The sequence below is a fragment of the Alligator sinensis genome, unplaced genomic scaffold (genome assembly GCF_000455745.1).
Source record: "Alligator sinensis unplaced genomic scaffold, ASM45574v1 scaffold201_1, whole genome shotgun sequence".
Taxonomy (NCBI): Eukaryota; Metazoa; Chordata; order Crocodylia; family Alligatoridae; genus Alligator; species Alligator sinensis.
In genome coordinates, this window is record NW_005842661.1 from 52,286 (window position 1) to 72,361 (window position 20,076).

The window sequence follows — 20,076 nt, forward strand, 5'->3', positions numbered from 1 at the left end:
GGCTCATGAACTGTCTCCCTCAGTGCCTGACCCAGACAGCAATGCAGAGTGCACAGCAGGTTAAATGCAGGGAACAGTGGAGGGGTACAATAGGGTGAAGAGTGGGCAGTCAATGAAAAGATAAGCTGTGTTAAAGACCTGGCTCCCCTGTTTGGCCTAAGAGATTGCCAAAAGGAGCGCCCAGGACCTCACCTCTATGCAGGGAGCAGAAGGAAGGAGGCATCTGGCCTGAGCATTCTTCCCCTGCCCTGCAGGGCAGTTACCAGCATGGGACACATGGCTTTGCTCCCACAAATAAAACAGACTAAGCCAGATTCTCTGGTCTTTCCAAACTAATATTTGGACCTTCCCAAACTAATGTGTAGCCTGAAGTTCACCAACTTCAGACACAAGTGGGACAAACAGAGACACTGTCTATAACCACTACGCATCAACTATTGACCAAGGCCATCCCCAGAAAGAACCGGACTACAAAGGGCAACAATCCATGTGGGCATATTGGGGTGGGGAGGGGCATGCTGGAGAAGAAAATACATGCTTTTGACACCAGCTGAGTGGATGCTGAACAGGTGTCAGCAAGCTTTAGCTACTCCATGCACCACTCCAGCAGCAAAAACTGAAATCAGCATGGCGAGAATGGGGAGACGGTACATTTCCTTGTCTCAGCACTGAACACACTAGGCATAGAGCGATACCACCAAATACATACAGCAGACACAATGAGGCCCAGGCTGCTGGAGCTGTGGATGTTAGAGATGAGTGTCGGTGTGACCAAATCCAAAGTTAGTTCTTAGGGTGCCAGAAGAGAACAGCAAGACTGTTACTGAATGATTCTGAGGTACAGCTCTGTCCAGAGCAGAGAAGCATAAACAAAGCTCATAAAACTGAATCAAATGTCTGTCAAGTCAAACTCATCTCAGGAATGACAGAGGATGCTCAACTGCAATGGCTATTTATGTCAAAACTTGTACCACCTAAGCCCCTGGCTAGGAGATTCTCACCTAGACACAATAAAGAAACTCTGAGGACTAGGAAAATGCTATGGAGGAAAAAAAGTTACTTGTCTCTGCAAGACCTGTTGTTCTTTACAACCTATGGTCTGAACTCTAAAGTTGGTGTGCACAGCCTCAGCATCAGTCTTTTGGCCAGAACCCTCTTTTAGGGTCACACTAAGCATCCCCTGGCCAAAAGATTCCAATCCTGGGTGCGTGTGAAGCACTCCTGTGGACAGGCAGGCATGACAAGCCCTCAAGAAAGAATATAATCTATGGGTGCCAAATTTACCTGGGGTGGCTGCAGTGGCAGCAATGACAGAGATCCCTGTGGTGGCAGCAACAACAGTGGTGGTGGCTACAGCCACCATGGTGATAGCAGGGTAAGCAGCCATGGACAGGCAGCCTCTTGCCATGGCAGCAGGTCAGACGACCAAAAGCTGTGTGACACAGCCCTTGTTTGCCCACTTGCTTCTGAGGGCCACAGGGGGCACCAGAATCCACAGCAGATCACACCCACCACCACTCACACCCACACTCCCTACTTCCAGCAGTCCAGCTGACCAAATGGAGCAGCTCCATGGGCCATATATTTGACACCCGTGACATAATCTATTTAATATTTCTTTCCCAGAACTTCATTGAAGCCTGCCAAGAATTACAACTATGAGTATGATGTACTAAAGGAGTTGTGTGATAAAATTTTTATACTAAAACTATGGCAACATAATATTACATTGATAAACATTCAGTCAAGAAAGGCAGAAAGTCAGACATCACACCTCACTCTGGTGGGGACACAAAAGATAGGCACAGCTCCCAGTCACATATCATTTCTAAAAAAGACAAGCATTGGGGTAACAGAACTGTGCTTGTATGCTCCAAAGCCACCTTCCTTCAATGTAGGATGCAGTTAGCTTTAAATCCAACTTAACAACGGAAAGAGTTGGACTTAGTGCCAACCATGTTTATTATGACCCTGTTGTAAGTGAGGTGTGACATTTAGGTTAAGCTCAGTTTGCTACATCCTTTTGTCAGCTTACTTCCATATTTAGTAAATAACAGTACCAGGAAACAGAGCTAACACGGCAAGTGCTATCTCCTTTTGAACCTCCTGGCTTTGGGCTCTGGTGTTCTTGGGGGCCTTGTATGAAATTCCTGAGATTTATTTTTTTTAAAAGAAATTGATTGAAGAAAATTTGTGGCTAGAGACCCCAAGGACACACCTTGCCAGGTGTACATGGAGTGGGACAGGCTGCTCCTCTCGCTGTGTACCTGATTAGGGAACAATCTATTTCAAGTGTGTTACTTTCCTGAAGTACACTTTTAATCAGACAGGACTCCCACAGAGCCCTGCTTCATTCATGACAAGGGCTGCTATGTTCTATAGTTACTGTGCACTGTACCATGGTAGGATGGGTCACTGCACAGTGAATGAGATGGGGCTATTCTGCTCATGGAACAGATTCACTACAAGTTTACTACATAAATTCCCCTGTGTGCCCAAGTGTCATTGCCTGTGGACATTGTAGTCAAAAAGTTCCAGCCTTGTCAGAGAGTTACTGTGCATGAATGAAGTACAAAGTTCAAAAACTCGGAGAACTCAGTTCAATCAAAAACAATTTGGCCTGGAATATTAAAAGATACCACTAGTGCCCAAGGGCCAGTGCCTCTGCTAACTACAGCATTTATACCAGCCACCAGAGTTTTCAAAAGTGTCAAACTCCTGGGGAGGATTTTTTTTCTCCCTAGGGGGGAGGGAGTACATTTTACTCTTCACATTCTTAAAAAGCAGCTGAACCACTTTTGTCTAATCTTTTTCCTAAGTTACCTTTAAGCAAAGAACGGGCCTACAAAGTTTAAGAAAATTACAGTGCCTGGCTACAAGTGCTCTGCAGACCTTAGTTCCAGGTGGCACCTCTAGTAGGGACAGAACTAGCAGCCTTAACTCTGACTGTACGTAGGGAAACTATGACATCTGATGGAGAATTATATCTTCTTTCCTCGATACTACCCTTGTTGGATAGTGCCTTCCATCAAGGTTCATAGTTGTTGTAGGGGATGACATGTCTGTGTAGGCTCCCAACAAAGAGAGCATAAAGAAATTTCCATAAAATAGCTGGCTGGAGGTACAAGCACACAACCTGATTTCTAACTGTGCTCCAGTCACAGTACCCGGAGTGTATTGACCCTAGGGTAGGATTCGTGATGTCATGTATCATGGGCTAGGAGGGAAAGGACAGCTATTGCAGATTCTTTTTACCTGTACACAACAACAGGGATCCTTTTCCAAGACCTAAAGGAGGCCACATTCTCCAGCTCTTTGTCTGTGATCCAGACCGGAACTAGCAGCTTCTGGGGATAACTGGTACAGAGTCTAGAAAGAGAAGGTAATAAGGCAGAGATCAGAGCTTGGCAATCTGAATGTGCATTTTTCCATTTCTCTACAGGGAGAACAGGTCTATTTGAACATGACTAATGACCACAAAAAGCTTTGAGTGATTATTCCCAGTTACCATGGGAACAGCAATTATTTGTTTAAACAGCTATCTTAAGAGAAAGGGACGTGGACTGGGCTGTGTGAGACTGGACATCCCAGGACAAATCATCATCACAGAGCATTCAATAAGAAGTCCTGCCCTCCTCAAAGGAACGCAGGGCAAGAGAACATCCCACTAGACCTGAGCAATCCTCATAGGTGTAAGGAGGCAAGTCCCTGTCACACACCAGGAAATTAGTAGATGGTGAGGGCCAGAAAGAGGATGAGAATGGCCCCTACTCATCTATTACAGGGACAAAGGGTTTTATTATTAAGTGGGTTATTTTTCTTTATTCCTAGTGCAGCTACAACCAACCCAGTAACGCTTCCACAAGCCCTTCTTGGTTCCTCTTTTCTTCCTGCCATCGAAAGCTAAGAAACCAAAGGCTCAAGTAAGAACCCAAAGCAAGATCCCAGTCGAACAGAGCTAGAACAATTCGAAAAAATGGAGCCAAAACCGCAGTTTTTATCTGTCTCAAGAGCAAAGGTTGTCCAGTGCTGCCTTGTGCCGTTTTAGAACATGGAGACTGGTTAAGCTTAAACTTTACACAGAATGCCTGTGACATACCTCTAACTTGGGGGTAGGCAATTAGTTTGGCTGGTGGTTAACTTAATGAACTTTGGTGAGCTGCTGAGGGCCGCATGCATAAAATTTGTCAGAAGATATCATTTTAACAAATTATAGATAAAAAACAAATCTTATACTAAAAACCAAACATCTATTGCAACATTTTAATTTTATATATAAATCAGGGCAAAATTATTTTTAGGTTTTCTTGAATAGTGTAGAGGCAATTGAAGAATAGCTCAAAATAAAGTAGGGGTGCGGTGCACTGATATAAATTTTTTTGGGCTGATACCGATGGCCATATCGGCTGATACTGATCAGATTTTAATGAGCCATATCAGCCGATACTAATCTGATTGCCAATATGCAGCCAGGCAGCTTGGAGAGTAGTGTCCAAGTGGTAAGTCTGTTGTGGGGGAAGGGGCAAGGGGGAAAGGAAGGGGTGAAGTGGGGGGCAGATCAAGGCCCCAACGGTGAGGCAGGGAGTGGAGCTGGAGCAGAGGCTATACTAAAAACCAAACATCTATTGCAACATTTTAATTTTATATATAAATCAGGGCAAAATTATTTTTAGGTTTTCTTGAATAGTGTAGAGGCAATTGAAGAATAGCTCAAAATAAAGTAGGGGTGCGGTGCACTGATATAAATTTTTTTGGGCTGATACCGATGGCCATATCGGCTGATACTGATCAGATTTTAATGAGCCATATCAGCCGATACTAATCTGATTGCCAATATGCAGCCAGGCAGCTTGGAGAGTAGTGTCCAAGTGGTAAGTCTGTTGTGGGGGAAGGGGCAAGGGGGAAAGGAAGGGGTGAAGTGGGGGGCAGATCAAGGCCCCAACGGTGAGGCAGGGAGTGGAGCTGGAGCAGAGGCAGGAGCTGCACAGCCAGGGCGGGGCACAGGACAAAGCTGCGAGTGGCTCTTCCAGAGGGGGTGCAGGGTGGCTCCTGACGCTGCATGCACCCTGGGAGGGCATGGGGGGCGTGTGCCCCGGGATTTGTGTGCAGGGCAAGGGCAGGCTGCTGTTGCAGGCAGGCTGGGGCTGGGGACAGCACCAAGCTCTTCCCAGCAGGGGGTGCTGAGTAGAAGGTGGCTGAGAGCTGGAACCATGAACACTGGGGCAGGAGCTGCCTGGCTGCAGCTTCCCACCCCTCCTGGCTGGGCATGTAGTGCCTGGAACGCATCCCCACGCTACCTGCTGCCCAAAGTGGTGCAGCAGGGGCAGGAGGAAGAGAACCACTGGAGGCTGGAGGAGCCAAGCAGCACGCAGGTGGCTGCAGCCACACTGGAAGCAGCTTTGCCGGAAAGTTGTGCGCGCTGGCCAGGGCTGGGGCAGACAGGAGCATGCCATGGGCTGCCCCAGGTGGGAGTGGGTGGGGTTTGGCCACAATCGGAGCACTGCGCACTGGATACAACCAATTGGTGAGTGCCTACCCGCAGGTTGGATCCAATCTGTTGATGGGCTGAATCTGGCCTGTGGGATTCCTCTATAAGGAAGGCAATAGCCATTAGAAACAGTGGCTCATTGTTCCAGCTCTACCCAGCTACAATCTTGCTTTGGGTTCTTATTTGGGCCCTTGGTTTGTTGGCTTTTGGTGGTATTGGAGGAGGAAGAAGAAAAAGGCACCAAGAAGGGCTTGGGAGTGGTGTGCAAGTCGGTTGTCTGAATAAGCAGGCATGCAGAAAAATGAAGAGCCAGCCATTGTTTGTGTTATGTTCCACAGAACTGAACTCCAGCATTCACCCGCAAGAAAGATATGATGGGCAGATGCTTACTAGTCACACCTACCCACAGAAACTCTAGGTGAAAGGAGTTCTCATGCACAAGTGGAGGATCAGCAGAAGTCAGTACACTACCAACTTTCAAGCTCAATGCTACTGGTCTCCATGCAGAGGGATGAGCTACTCCTCCTGAGAGATTGCCAGTAGGTGGAATAAGGCAGATATAGTAATGAAAAATATCACTGCACTGCATGGGGCATTTCTCCAGGAGAGGAAAGAACATCTAAACAGGCAAAAATAAACTTAAATTCTTCTCTTATTGTGTTAATAACGTTATAAAATCTGATACAAAGTTATCGAAGGCACATATCTAAGCAATCCACTGACTCATGTTACTGCACTATGGGAAACAGTCAAGGCTTGTCATTTTGGCATATTTGAGTCAGACGTGATTAAAAGGCAGCTCATAGAGAAGTGCATGTACTATGGCTGCCACTTTAGCCAACTCACAGGTGATTGTTCTAGGGACCTCCAAAGCTACAAGCAGGAGGCCATGCCTTTCCAGCTGGGTGTGTAACAGACTCATAACCTCTGCTGACTCTATACAAGACGGCAGCCTTGCACTCCACAGTGGGTTTCATGTGCTCAAAGTATTGCATGGAAGATTCCTGAATGAGCAGGGTTTAATCCTAGGAAATCCAGGTACAATAGCACAACTACATTAGTCAGCATGAGCAAAACCTAGAGTGTTTTTTGCTAGACCTTCAGAAGAGCATTTACACAACACATTTTCACCTTACAACCAATAGTCACTTCAAAGAGTATATCTCAGCACAGGCACCAGTGTGTATATTAATGGTATCTGCAACCACTGTGGAGCATCTACATACTTGCAAGGAAAATGTAGTCATGGGTGCTAAATGACAGACTTGGATTAAAATAGGGCCCTGTGCTGGAAGGACAGGAGAGAGGCAGGAGAATATGACCTGCCTGCAACAGCAGTGCGGAGAAATCAGAAGCAAGGGAGAGCAAGACTGCAAAGAGAACAGAGCTGGAAATGAAACAGGACACTGGGTGAGAATGAATCTTTAATGTGCTCTGGGGCTTTTGAAAGATGCTATTTTTATTAAAAAAACCAGAGTTCTGACTGTTGTGTGGGATATTTCAGAACACAGATTACATTTTCCAGCAAGTGTGTGGGATACTATACAAATACTATTTAAGGTGTGATGGACATGGACCTGCTGTGTAATTATGACTATTCTACGTGACCTACTTATTGAGAAAAATGACATATTAGCAATAGTATAATGTTTACTTTATGCTTATTTTTTTTAATTCAGTGAGGCCTATTGCCTGGAAGGACATGATGGTTCCCAGATAAGAACATCCTACACACACCTGAAAGTTAATGGCAAAGTTATTAACTCTGAGAATCCTATATCCTGTTTCCAGCAAATCGGTTTTGACAATGCTGGGAACTAACAGATAAAATGGCTATAAACAGGTAAAGAGTAACCTGACTCTTGTGGAGGGGGTGGGGAGGGTAAAGATCAAAGGCTGAGCAGTATTTGAAGAAAAACTCCCTGAAGCAGGGAGAGGGAACTGGTTTCTGAGTTAAGGGAACAGTTTATGTTGCTCAAACCTTAAGAGGTTTCAAGGAGTGTACTGGAAGTTTCACTTTTCCAGTACCTTTGTGCAGAAGACAGAAAGACCTCAGGTAAGCCAAGCTGGATATGTATATAGTCTGTCTATTAAGACAGGCAAGAATGTTTTTGGGCAATATCTTTTACTGGACCAACTGCACAGTTGGTATAAAAATCAGACAAGCTTTCAAATGCAAGGAATTCTTCATCAGGTTTTTTTAAGGTCTTTTTTCCTTGCTTTGGTTAGAATAAAATTATACTTTGCTTTAAGACACTCTGGTCAGTGGCTGCCAATGATTCTGGCCAATAATTATGAACAAAGTAATTGCAGGTCTTGACCCCAAGCCAGGCCTACTGTAATAATCATGGTGGGTACCAGAGGACCACAGTCCCAAGGCCTGAAAGGCAGAGAACCACAGAATTCCATCCCAAGGAGGTGACAGCTCTTAGCCTGAGACCAAGTATGCACAATACTTGAAGAGACTGAGAGAGGTCAAAGGTGCAGCCAGCCCTGTAACTATGGTAGAAGGGAACACTGAATTCTTGTAAGTCAGAAAAACAGTTCTGATTTATACAGAGACCACAGAAGCTGGATCCAGAAGTGCAGGCATGTGCAGTTTGTGGCACCACAAACTGTAGGCCCAGCACATTAAAATCTGCAGTGCCGGGATTACCTGGTAGCAAAAAACCCCCTAAAACACCGTGCAAAAAAGCATTATGGCGTGTGCCACAGGAACATAAAGCCACAGACACAGAGGCTTGGTTCTCCTGGGAGATACTCTGGCTGCCAGCCAGAGCATCTATCCTCCTCTAGTTCCATCCTGGCTCCTCTAGCACATAGGGAGCTGGGAGCAGTGGGGAAATGGCAGTTTCCCAAAGTGGGGCATTTTGCCCCACAGCAAAGCACACGTGCAACAGCGTGCACAGCAGCAAAGAAGTAGCGGCACAAATTTGTGCTGCTTTTTTGCCACTGCAAATGTATGCCCCTGCATGTGGGGACATGCCCAGAGGAAATTAAGTGAAGTGGATACCAAGTCCCAGAGAACATTCTGATAGATAAGCAGAGACACTGTTTCTTAACCAAAGATCTTTTTACAAATTCACAATACAACCAGCACATGACAACATATGATTGAGTCACTTCAGCCACCCGAAAGCAGTGACATGGTCTTTTGACTAGTAGGAAAGTTGTGAACCGGGAACTCATTAAGTTGCTGGATACCAGTTTGCAAGGAGATGCACCATGGGAAAGGATGGGTAGTATAATGGCAATGTCAAAACGAGAGACAGAGTGCTCTTCAAACAGGCTACTGCCATTTTCCCCTCAATTCAGGAAGCTGCCAACCTTGATTTCCTGTGGTAACTGAACAAGCTGTAGGACTCCTCTGGGATTCTCAGTGCTCTAGGGGCTTCCTAAAAGGCCATGCACAATGTCTTTCACCTTGAAATGAGGATGTCTGCTGACATGAGACAGCTGCAGGAAAAACTGAGGGAAGTATTTGCTGGATTTCAAAATAGGGCACTTAGGCTCAGCAGAAATAAATGTTGTTTTGGGCTTAGTGTTGATTGTGACACATGAAGAAAAGCTTTTATTGGCTTACTGTCAAGCCCCCAGACTATTATTCACCTGTTACTGTGCCCAGGAGCCCTACTACCTGGTGCACTAGAAAGCAAAATAAAAGACTATCCCTAGCCCAAACAGCTTACATTCTACACCACGGGCACCAGGTGGACACAGACACTGAAACAAAGAATATGACACTAAAAACACAGCAATACTGAGTCAGTCATGGGAACCTGGGATTTCTTACTATGTGAATGTTTCAGAGCCCCGGACTGGAGCCCAGGACTAATCAGAAAAAGGAGCTGTACATTAAAGAAATTCTCAGGCAAATAGTTTTAAAGGTTTCAAAATGCTTTAGTGGAAGAACCACACCCATTACATTACAAACTGGACATGGCAGCATTTGTTGCAGTGATGCTAGCCCTGCAGGTTAAGTGCAGTGTTGCTCAAATTACATGATCTGAGGGGATGGATCTGGCTTGTACACTTCTTTGTCTGATGCTTGCCCAGGGTAAGGTGATGAGTTGGGTAGGGTATACCTGGTATACTACTCACTTATAATTGCTGTTGATGTCAGAGACCCTCCAGACATTCTGCAAGTCAAAGCCCATCCTTGCTAACTCCATCTGAAACCGGTATCTTACATGGTCTCCTGGAATAGTAAAGCACAGGGCAGTTACTGAGGACTGAACAGGGCCAAGGAAACAACCCTGTCAGCTTAAACTTTAGGACAACCAACATAGGGCTAGATGAGAGATAAGCCACCTCATGTTATCTTCATAGTATTTTGTGGGAGGACTGAGAGTTCCAAGTGGTTACAGCTGGTTCCATGGTGTTTATTTCTTGTTCTGATTTACAAAAAGTACCTCTCAGTGTCACAGCACAAATACATGGAGATGTGCCAAAGCACTGATGGTTTGATCCCATCCCCTCTTTGTGGGCACGTTCAGAAGACCATGGATATGTGGCACCGCAAACATGTTTGCAGTGCCACACACTGCACAGTCATGTGTTTTCCATGCTGCTGAAAAGTGGAGCTGGGCTGCCCAGAGTTGTGCTGTGGCTGCCAGCCAGGCTCTGCTCTGCAGGAGTGCCACAGCTGCAGCCCCAGGAGGCCCCCCAGAACCCCAGGTAAAGCTGCTGGGACCAGCACAGTGCTGGCCCCTGCTTCCCTTACCACTCCCAGGGAAACCTGGCGTACATGGCACGGGTGTTCCCCAGGGACAAGTAGCTGTTGCACAAGGTACAATGCTGCTATTTGTCCCCAGGGAAGCAAACGTCTGTGCTCATCTGGACATGGCCTGTGAGTTACTATAGTAGCAGCTTCAGAGGAAGAAACAAGGAAGCCCCCTAGTGGTCAACTGTGAAATAATCATGTCCCAGGAACATTTCTTCTAGATTCCTCAAGTAGAGTTGACTCGTCCCCAGTGCACACAAGTTTCTCTCTCTGACACTTTTGTCCAATATGACTCTAGATGTTTCCATTACCTGGGCCAGTGTCAGACCCTAGAAAAACTATTAAATCCTTGGTCTCATTCATAGCAAGGAGTTCCATGGATTACTTGGGTGACTGGATTCTTGGAAGGATTAGTAAGGCCACAAGAGAAGACAAGATGCACCTGATAACAGGGTGTAAACAGCACCCCTATGGTCTGCCTCCATCTGGGCAGGCTCTATCTGGGCAACTCACCTGGGCGGCATAGATGTGCATGCTGATCCTCCTCATCAGCACAAACCCCCAAGCACCAGGCATGGTAGGCAAATGCAAACAGGTCCTCAGGCTTAGCAGGGCGGGCAATGGCTCGAGTAAGCCTCTTCAGCCACTCCTGGCACTGCTTAAAGGTGGAGAAATGGCACCTGCAGAACACAAAGACACAAGCTCACTAGGGCCCAGGCAGGAAATACTTGCAGGTAACACCACTCTCTTGCAATTTAACTGGGGGAAGGGGGTACAGTCCAACTTTCCTGGAAGGCCCAAGGGGCTCTGGCCTCCCCTAAGGAAGGCTCAGCCACACCTGTACACAGAAGGCACCTCTAGATGGTGGAGCCTGACAGCTGCGATGGTGAGAAGAGGGGTTCCCCAAGGCTGATGACTGTATCTGGGCCTGGAGAAGCCTTCATGCTGTGGCAGTAGATCATGGGACAGTTTAGCTACCTGATCACTTTGGAGTCCTTGCAGACAATGTGCAGCTGGAACATGTCCCGACACTCCACACTTTCCATCATCCTCAAAGGCACCTAAAGCAGGCAGACACAGGACATCATAAGACATCTCACACTGATCAGCACCCCAGCCCTGGTCAAGGCTCTGTAAGCAACTCCCAGTGCCAGAGTTTGATGTACGCAACAGGACATTCCTTGGTTTATGCAGCTTTATAATTGAGACGCTTGAGTCTCCCTTAAGGAGAAACACCAAGACCTCCCTCCACCCCCCTGGTCATGGTCTCACTGTCAGGGAAGGACTCACTGGGCACTAAAGGACAATGATGGCACTTGATACTAGTGATACAGGCTTCCTGGATACAGCCTAGTGAGCAAAGGGGATCACAGACATAGAGGGGGCAAGATAAGCAGGCAAATTTGGGTGAGAGACCCTCATGTGTATAATGCTGTGGGAGGAAGTCTTGAATTTCTGCAGTGTGGTCACAGATCCGGGTGCCCTGCCCCTAGTCTCAATACAAGAGAAGTGAGTTTTAGGTTGGGCTGCAAAAGCCCTTCCTCACATGTCTTACAATCCAACTATTCGGCACTGGTGAGGCCACATCTGGAGTACTGTGTCCAGTTTTGGGCCCCCACTACAGAAAGGATATGGACAAACTGGAGAGAGTCTGGCAGAGGGCAGTGAAAATGGCTAGGGAGCTGGGGCACATTACTTCTGAGAGGTTGAGAGAACTGGGCTTATTTAGTCCATAGAAGAGAAAACAGCAGGGATTTAACAGCAGCCTTCAACTACCTGAAGGGTGGTTCCAAAGAGGACAGAGCTAGACTGTTCTCAGTGGTGGCAGATAACAGAACAAGGAGCAACGATCTCGGGTTGCAGCTAGGGAAGTTTAGGTTAGATATTAAGAAAAACTCTCCCACTAGTAGGGAAGTAAAACACTGGAACAGGTTACCCAAAGAGGTTGGGAAATCTCCATCCTTGAAAGTTTTTAAGACCTGGCTAGACAAATCCTTGGCTGGGATAATCTAGCTGGGGATGTTCTTGCTTTGAGCAGGGGGTTGGACTAGAATGTCCTCATAGATTTCCAGGGTCAGAAGGGACCGATTAGATCATCAAGTCTGACCCCCTGTTCTGGGCAGGAAAGATCACTGGGGCTAAGTAACCCCAGCCAGGTGCTTGCCTAATCTCCTTTTCAACACCTCCAAGGTAGGGGAAAGCACCACCTCCCTTGGAAACCCATTCCATATTTTGGCAACCTTCACTGTAAAGGATTTCTTCCTGATGTCCAATCTAAATCTACTCTCCTTCAGTTTATATGGCCATTGTTTCTAGTAACCCCGAGGGGCGCCCTGGTAAAGAGAGCACCCCCTATTCCCTGTTGACCCCCACAATGAGTCTGTAGACAGCCACGAGATCATCTCTCAGCCTTCTCTTCCGGAGGCTAAAGAGATTCAGGTCCATCAATCTGTCTTCATAGGATATTACCTGCAGGCCCACAACCATATGAGTAGCCCTCCTCTGAACCCTTTCCAGGTTATCCACATCCCTCTTGAAGTGCGGCGCCCAAAACTGGACGCAGAGCTCCAGCTGCAGCCTCACCAAAGCTGCATAGAGGGGAAGCATCACCTCCCTAGACCTGCTTGTGATGCACCTACTAATGCAGGAAAGAATGCAGTTAGTTTTATTTATTACCTTGCCACACTGGTGATTCATGTTCATTTTTGTGTGTCAACTGTGACTTCCAAGATCCCTTTCCGCTGCTGTGCTACTTAGCATGGTACTTTCCAGTCTATAGGTGTATTGGTGATTCTTTCTCCCCAGGAGCAGTACTTTGCATTTATCTTTGTTAAATTGCATCCTATTCTGATCCGCCCACTTCCCCAGTTTATCTAAATCCGCCTGAATTCACTCCCTACCTTCTAGTGTGTTTACTATACCCCATAGTTTGGTGTCGTCTGCGAATTTGGACAGAGTGCTTTCTACACCTGCATCCAATTCACTGAGGAAGATATGGAACAGTACTGGTCCAAGGACAGAGCTTTGGGGGGGGGGCACCACTGCCCACATCTCTCCAGGAAGAAACTGACCCATCCACCACCACTCTCTGGATGCATCCCATAAGCCAGTTTTCTACCCACCTGACTGAAAAAATCCATATCACAGCTACTTAGTTTACTTGTAAAAATTGGGTGTGACACTGTGTTGAATGCCTTTTTAAAAGCCAAGTAAATAACATCTACCTCTGTTCCTGCATCTAAGCACTTTGTGACCTGGTCATAAAAATAGCCCAGGTTAGTCAGGCAGGATGTGTGTGCTATAAACCCATGCTGGTTGCCCCTTAACATTGTATTAACCACTGGCCCCCCACAAATGTGATCCTTAATTATTTTTCCTAACGTCTTGACAAGAATAAAGGTGAGGCTAACTGGCTTATAATTACCCGGGTCCTCCTTCCTCCCCTTCTTGAAAATAGGGACCACATTGGCCCTTTTACAGTCTTCTGGGACCTGCCGAGCGCCACGAGCACTCAGTTGCGCCACTGGTTTCGCTATGACACTGGCCAGTTCCTTTAGTACGCTTGGGTGATCAATGGGGCCTGCCAACTTAAATACCTCCAACCCCTCCAAGTACCCCTTCACTAGGTCAGCACTAACCACTGGTGGGCTGGTATTTCTCTCAAGCCAGACTAAAATCTCATTGGGAGGCATGTTTGTATCCGTGTCCAGGAACACAGATGCAAAGAAATCTTTTAAGAGCTCAGCTTTGTCCATCCTATCCATTACAAGTTGCCCTAGTCCATCCTGTAGCGGTCCTATGTTACCCTGCACCTTCTTCTTTCTCCGTATATACTTAAAGAAGGACTTTTTGTTACCCTTAATCTTTGTTGCCAGCCTGAGTTCTGTTTCTGCTCTGGACTTCCTCACTACTTCCCTGCAAGTGTGAGCCAAGCAGGTATACTCCTCCCTGGTGGCTGCCCCTTGCTTCCACAGCCTGTAAGCCTCTCTTTTCCCCTGTAGGCTCTCTTGGATTTCCCTGCTCTGCCAAGAGGGTTTCTTGGCTCTTTTGCCTCCCTTTATTTATGCGTACTGGGATGGTTCCCCTCTGTGCCTGCAAGATCAGTCCCTTGAGGAACTCCCACCCTCCCTGGACTTCCAGCTCACCGATGTTATTACCCCTCAGTCCCACTCCAAGTAATCTCCTGAACTCGTTGAAGTTGGCCTTTCAGAAGTCTAGCACTTCTGCCCTACTAGTTATCTTTCCCACCTTTTACCAGATAGTGAATCCTATCAACAGGTGGTCACTATCTCCTAGGTTACCTTGTACTTGCAGATCCCCCACCAAGGCCTCCCCTGTGGCCAGCACCAGGTCGAGGAAGGCATTTCCCCTAGTGGGGCTGCATATCTCCTGTGTTAGGTGCAGGTCCTGTATGCAGGTTAGGAACCTACGTGAACAGGGAGACCTGGCTGACTGCTCCTCCCAGCAGATATCCAGGTAATTAAGGTCACCCATGACAACCAGGTCCTTTGAACGTACTTTGAGAGCTGTCTCAAGAATTCTAGGTCTAACTCCTCCTCCTGGTTTGGGGGTCTGTAGTAGACCCCCACTACCAAGTCCCTTTTACCCCTACCCCCTTGTAATCTGACCCATAGGACTTTGAGCCGCCTTTCTTCTGTCCCCATTTTTATTACAGAAGATGTGCAGAGCAATGTACCCCCCACTCTTTTTCCCCAATCTGTTCTGCCTGTATACAGTGTAGCCCTCAATGCCCACTGTCCAATCATAGGTAGGGTCCCACCATGTTTCTGTTAGCCCAACCAGGTTGAAATCTTTGTCTGCAAGCAGGAGTGCAAGTTCCTCTTCCTTATTTCCCATACTCTTAGCATTAGTATAGAGACACTCAAGCCCCCCATTAGGCCTTAGTACTCCCCTATCCTGATGCTTAGGTCCCCTGGAAGCCCATTCCATATTCTGGCAACCCTCACCATAAAGAATTTCTTCCTGCTCTTAAGGTCCCTTCCAATCCTATTTTCTATGATTCTGGTGGGAGGATGAAATGCATATGGAAAAAAAAATGGAAAGGGAAAAACCTGACTGCCACTGAAAGAAAAACTAGCCCACATTCCAGGACAGGGGGCATTCGCTCACTCCAGAAGCACAGCCACTTCAGCCATGCCTATGGAAAATGCCAGGCCATGGAGCTCCTGAGAGATGCAATTTCTGTGCCACAGGTAAAAGAGCTAACAACTGCAGGGACTCCTGCATCTGGCTGAGTGAAAAGTGATGATAGAGCTGTACGAGTACTTCAAGAGATCAAAAACAAACCAGGGACAGACGGATCCAGACTTACATTGATCACAGAGTCCTTAAATTTGATATGAAGCCGGTAGTTGGAGATGGCGATCACGGCATCATTAGCATGGCCAAGATACTCCACCCCCTCACCCTGCAACACAGTGAATGGGACCTAGAGGAGAGAGACACATTTGCACAGTCAGAGAAGCTCTTAGGCAAACACATGCAGGGCAATCTGCACAGCAGATGTGAGAACAGCTAGTTCTCTTACTGCCTTCTGAATGCAACTTCCACAGGATGCTTGTCAGACAGAGCAATCTGTCTTTCTCCCTTCCTTGTGAATAGGCAGCAAGGTGGGATGCAGACTCCAGTGACTCCCCCCACTCCACCATTTGGGTTCCCCTCTGAAAGCTATTCTGTTTGAGATGCGATAACCACAGTGAAGCCCACTTCTCCAAGGGTACTGGACAGTGTCATCATTGCCAGGGATCCAGGTTTTCCATTTCCCAAGGAAAAACAGAGAACAATGTGGATTTCCCCCTTCACCTGAGGAAAATGCAGATTTCTCATTTTAACAGAGAAACCCACAGATTTTGCTCTTTTGCAGAGTTCCAACCTGCAAGGGGCTAGAGGGGAGTGGGAGGAGGTTGATTAGGCAGCCTGGAGAGCAGCTCCCACAGGTAAGTCTGGTGGGGCAGGGATTGAGGCCCCCATAAGAAGGGGCGGGGGGGAGTGTGTTGGGCAGGGCTGGGCAGGGGGCTAGAATGCGTTCCGGCAGGGCCCCAGCAGGGAGTGGGACAGGGCTGCAGGCAGCCTGTCCAGGGGCTGGGCCTGGCTCCCCATTCCTACGCACGCTCCTGGACCTGTTTTGTGAGCTAAAGGGGCAGAGGGAGCTCTGATTTTTCCATGATAAAACCCCCCCAAAATCAAATACCAAAATGTATAGGGATTTAGAATGTATTATATTGATTGAGGCACTAGTAGGCTTCCAAATTGTTTTAAAATTGTAAATATATCAATAAAACATTATGTTCAACTGAGTCCTATATATATATATAGAGAGAGAGAGAGAGAGAGAGAGAGGTATTTCATTTTAATCATGGATTTGGGGGTTTTAATCAGAGAATTTGGAATTTTTTTATCAGGGAAAACTGGGATCCCTGGACATCACAGAACTGGGAGGGGCCTGGGAAAATGAGCCTCCAGGTTAACATAGTGAAAAGGTTGTTGCTTCAACACTTGGACCCCTGAAATGTACTCTTTCAGGAAAGTGTCTGACCAGATACACTTCTGGATACATGAGGCGAAGTGATTTACAACAGAAGTGATGGCAATCCCCGGCTGTGCATCTTGGCTGTGAATGTCTGGCAGCAAGGTCAGGTGGCAAGGAAAGGGGTTTAATCACTGGCATTCTCACACAAAACAAATCCAACATCAGCCTGAGCAGCAAAGCAAGGCAGAGGGAGCTTAGGATGCAGATCTGGCACAGACAGGTCTCTTGTTTGGAGACACTTTGCAGATGGCTCAGAACCCTGTGCCAGTGGTCTGCATGACCTTAACACTCCCCTTTCTCCATAAGGCAAAGTGTCATGTCTGTACACGATCCTGCAGCATCCCCTATATGTAACTGGACAATTAGTAGCATCCTGAGACCCACTGGTTACAGTCCAGGCAAATAAATGGGACAGACAAGGCCCTGGCCACAACCCCTGCAAAAAGAGTTGTGCATAAATCTGCATACGCAGTTATTTTTGACTGAACATGGAGAAGTGAATGCAAAGACTACTGGACAGCCAATAAACCAGGCATCTTTCACTCCCTCCCTGTACTTCAGGAACTGACTCTGCTGTACATGGGTTCCAGGTTGGCAGCCAGATGTGAACATCCTTCTTGGGTAAAAATGGGAGGCAACAAACTAAAATTAGTTTTCTCTTTATGCTTCTTCCTGGCTCTCTGTGCCTTGCAGACTCAAAGCCTAGCAGTTTAAGGCAGGCTCTCTCTTCATAAAGCTTTGACTTCAGAACACAGAACAGCAACCAAAATATTTGGGACATACAGACTTCAACTCTGAGGCTCTAACTTGCTTGCATGAGGAAGTTGGTAGAGTTATCCATTAAAAACTCTGGTTTTTTTCCACTTTCTGATACTTCCATGGCCTACATTCATACTACCTGCATACTGACATCCCTGGCTCTTGGCCTTTGTTTTTATATAACATTTCATTGACAACTTACCCTTTTGTTAACATTTACAGATAACTTTAGACTCTTCAATGGACTGAAACTGACTGGGCAAAACTGAAGGTCTAAACTGGCAGAAATGTAAGGGGAAAATATCATGTTCTGCACTGACAACACTATGTTGAGCTATAGTTTTCTGTGCTTGCTTGGCTCCTTCTCAAGGCAACAGACAGGAGCCTTAAAAACAGGCTTGTAAAATCAGTAGACTTGAAAGAAAGCGGTGATGGAATGAACTGGACAGAGCTCTCAGGGGGTGGGGAGAACACTAGACAGGTTGTCCTAACCCCTGCTCTTCTGCAAAGTGCCTTGTTATATGGATTCATCCCATCTCTCTCATACCCATTTCCCAAGACCCCATATTTTCAACACCTTTTTCTTTCCTGAGGTCCAAGCCAAACAATGCAGTTCAGAGAGGCACGGCCAACAACATCCAGGATGTTCGAAGTGCTCTAGTGAGTGTGATTTGTACAGACAGATTCTGGTTCCAGCTACAGGCAGAGGACAACAACTGGGTGGGACTACATGGGAGTTTACTGTGCAGAAAACAGCAAGAGAATCTAGCAGCTTTGGTCACAGCATCAGTCTGTGCTATTGTCCTTGCTTGTATCCATGGCAGCAGCTATACCTACATCTTCCTCACCGCCCTCTCAAGGGTGGGCTGGCTCTCAGAGAGGAAGCCTCTTCTTCCAGCAGGTCTACAGCAGAAGAGCTTCAGGAGCACAACCCAGCTGACTAGATCAGTTGCTGCAGCAGGGATGCTTGTTGCCATGCCATGGGTAGTCTGGCTCTGATGCAGTCTAATTGGCCCAGGGAGGATCTCTCAGCAGCTGAGAGTCAACACAGAGGCTGTTACAATGCTTAACCCCCCTGAATGCTGGCACCGCTAGAGGGGTGTTGCCAGGATGTCCTTGCACTATATCATTCCTCAGCCACACTCTCATGACTCTCACTGCAGCACAGTGCAAATCAGAACATCCTTGTGGGCAGAAGGAACAGATGAAGGAAGAACCACAGAGCTGCAGAAAATCAGCAGCCTTCCAGCACATGGGCAGTGACCTAGATTGCTCACACACCTGGGGCCCAGGGTCAGTAGTAGAGCTGGGTGGGGCAGGGAGAAGGGGGGCACCAGCCCCAGACACCGACTTAAAGGGAGTGTGGGTCTGGTTCTCTCAGGAGGTTTTGTCACAGCAAGCACAGCCTGGGCCAGGCAGGCACAACCCCATGTCCAGCAGTGCATCTGGGGGGAAAAGGAAGGAATGACACCCTCTTCCCAGAGCCTTTACCAGGGGAGAAACAGCCCTGTCCCCTGGGGTAGAAAGGCAAATGGGGCACCATGAGCAGCCACCTGGGAGCCCCTACCACTGGTTGTCCCTCAGTGGCAGCAGCCCAAGCCCAAGCTGCTAAGGCAGTATCAGTAGCAGCTGCCACTCAAGTGAGGAGAGCCCCAGCATGCAAAGGCAGGTAAGACTCCTCTTCCTATCCTCCACCCCACCCCCAACCCAAGCATTGAAAGAGCCTGCTATGTCTCTGCCAGGGGTGTTGATGTTCCTTTGGCTAGGAACCCTTTCAGGTTTGGCATTGTCAAAGTCAAGCCCACCAAGTCCCGAAGTGGGTGTTTCCTGGGTTCTTCCATTCTTACCTGCAGAGATTCTTCCTCCTTAACCAGCTCTTTTTGGGGGAACAAGTCCTTGGCTTGGATGTACTCCAAACTGGGAGGGCCTTCCTCACCCTGCATTCCAAACAGAACACATACTAAGAGGCAGGCCACTTTCTCCATGTCCGTATAAGCTGTCAAAAGGCAGTATGCAGGCTCTCACCAGGAGATCACTGCCTGCTAGACCCCCCACCCCATTCTCCATGTAAGAGCACCCAGCACTCTGCATGGGCTTGCCCTCAGAACTCCACTAATCAGCTCCTATATTCCACATCAGGCCCTCCCTCATCATCACATAACATCAACAGTATGAAAAAACAGTTAATGCAGACCTTCTGGCTAAAGGTTGTACGGCAGAGCAGCATTTGATGAGCCAAGAAGAAATAAGCAAATGACGTATGATACAGATACCTCCCAGAAGGCAGATGGAGTGAATTTTTCATGGGATTTTCCATCATTTTTAAAAAGCCCTTTTGTTTACCAGCACCTCGGAGCCATGACAAGGACTCCACTGTTATTCCCAACTTTGGGGGCACTGTCTCTTCCCCATCTAATTTAAAAAAAAAAAAAGTTCACTTAAAAAAACAACTAGCTTCTTAACCTGAAGTAACTCACTAACATCATGGTCCATTCCCCAAGCACAAGTGCTCAGTGAGAACTGCTCAGTATATAATTTTCCTTGGGTTTGATAAAA

General features: G+C 47.2%; 1 protein-coding gene across 4 annotated transcripts in view; it reads right to left on the minus strand.

The window, feature by feature from the left end:
• MTMR4 (myotubularin related protein 4) overlaps positions 1-20,076 on the minus strand; it is an 80,101-nt gene that overhangs the window by 13,133 nt on the left and 46,892 nt on the right. For 3 of the 4 annotated variants that reach the window (XM_006033780.3, XM_025215673.1, XM_025215675.1), the window contains 6 exons: positions 19,368-19,457; positions 15,544-15,660; positions 11,190-11,272; positions 10,725-10,891; positions 9,590-9,686; positions 3,256-3,369 (listed from right to left, as the gene is read on the minus strand). In XM_006033780.3, coding sequence (XP_006033842.1) covers positions 3,256-3,369; positions 9,590-9,686; positions 10,725-10,891; positions 11,190-11,272; positions 15,544-15,660; positions 19,368-19,457 — 668 coding nt within the window. The remainder of the gene's footprint in view (positions 1-3,255; positions 3,370-9,589; positions 9,687-10,724; positions 10,892-11,189; positions 11,273-15,543; positions 15,661-19,367; positions 19,458-20,076) is intronic. The other variant, XM_025215674.1, reaches the window with a different exon arrangement.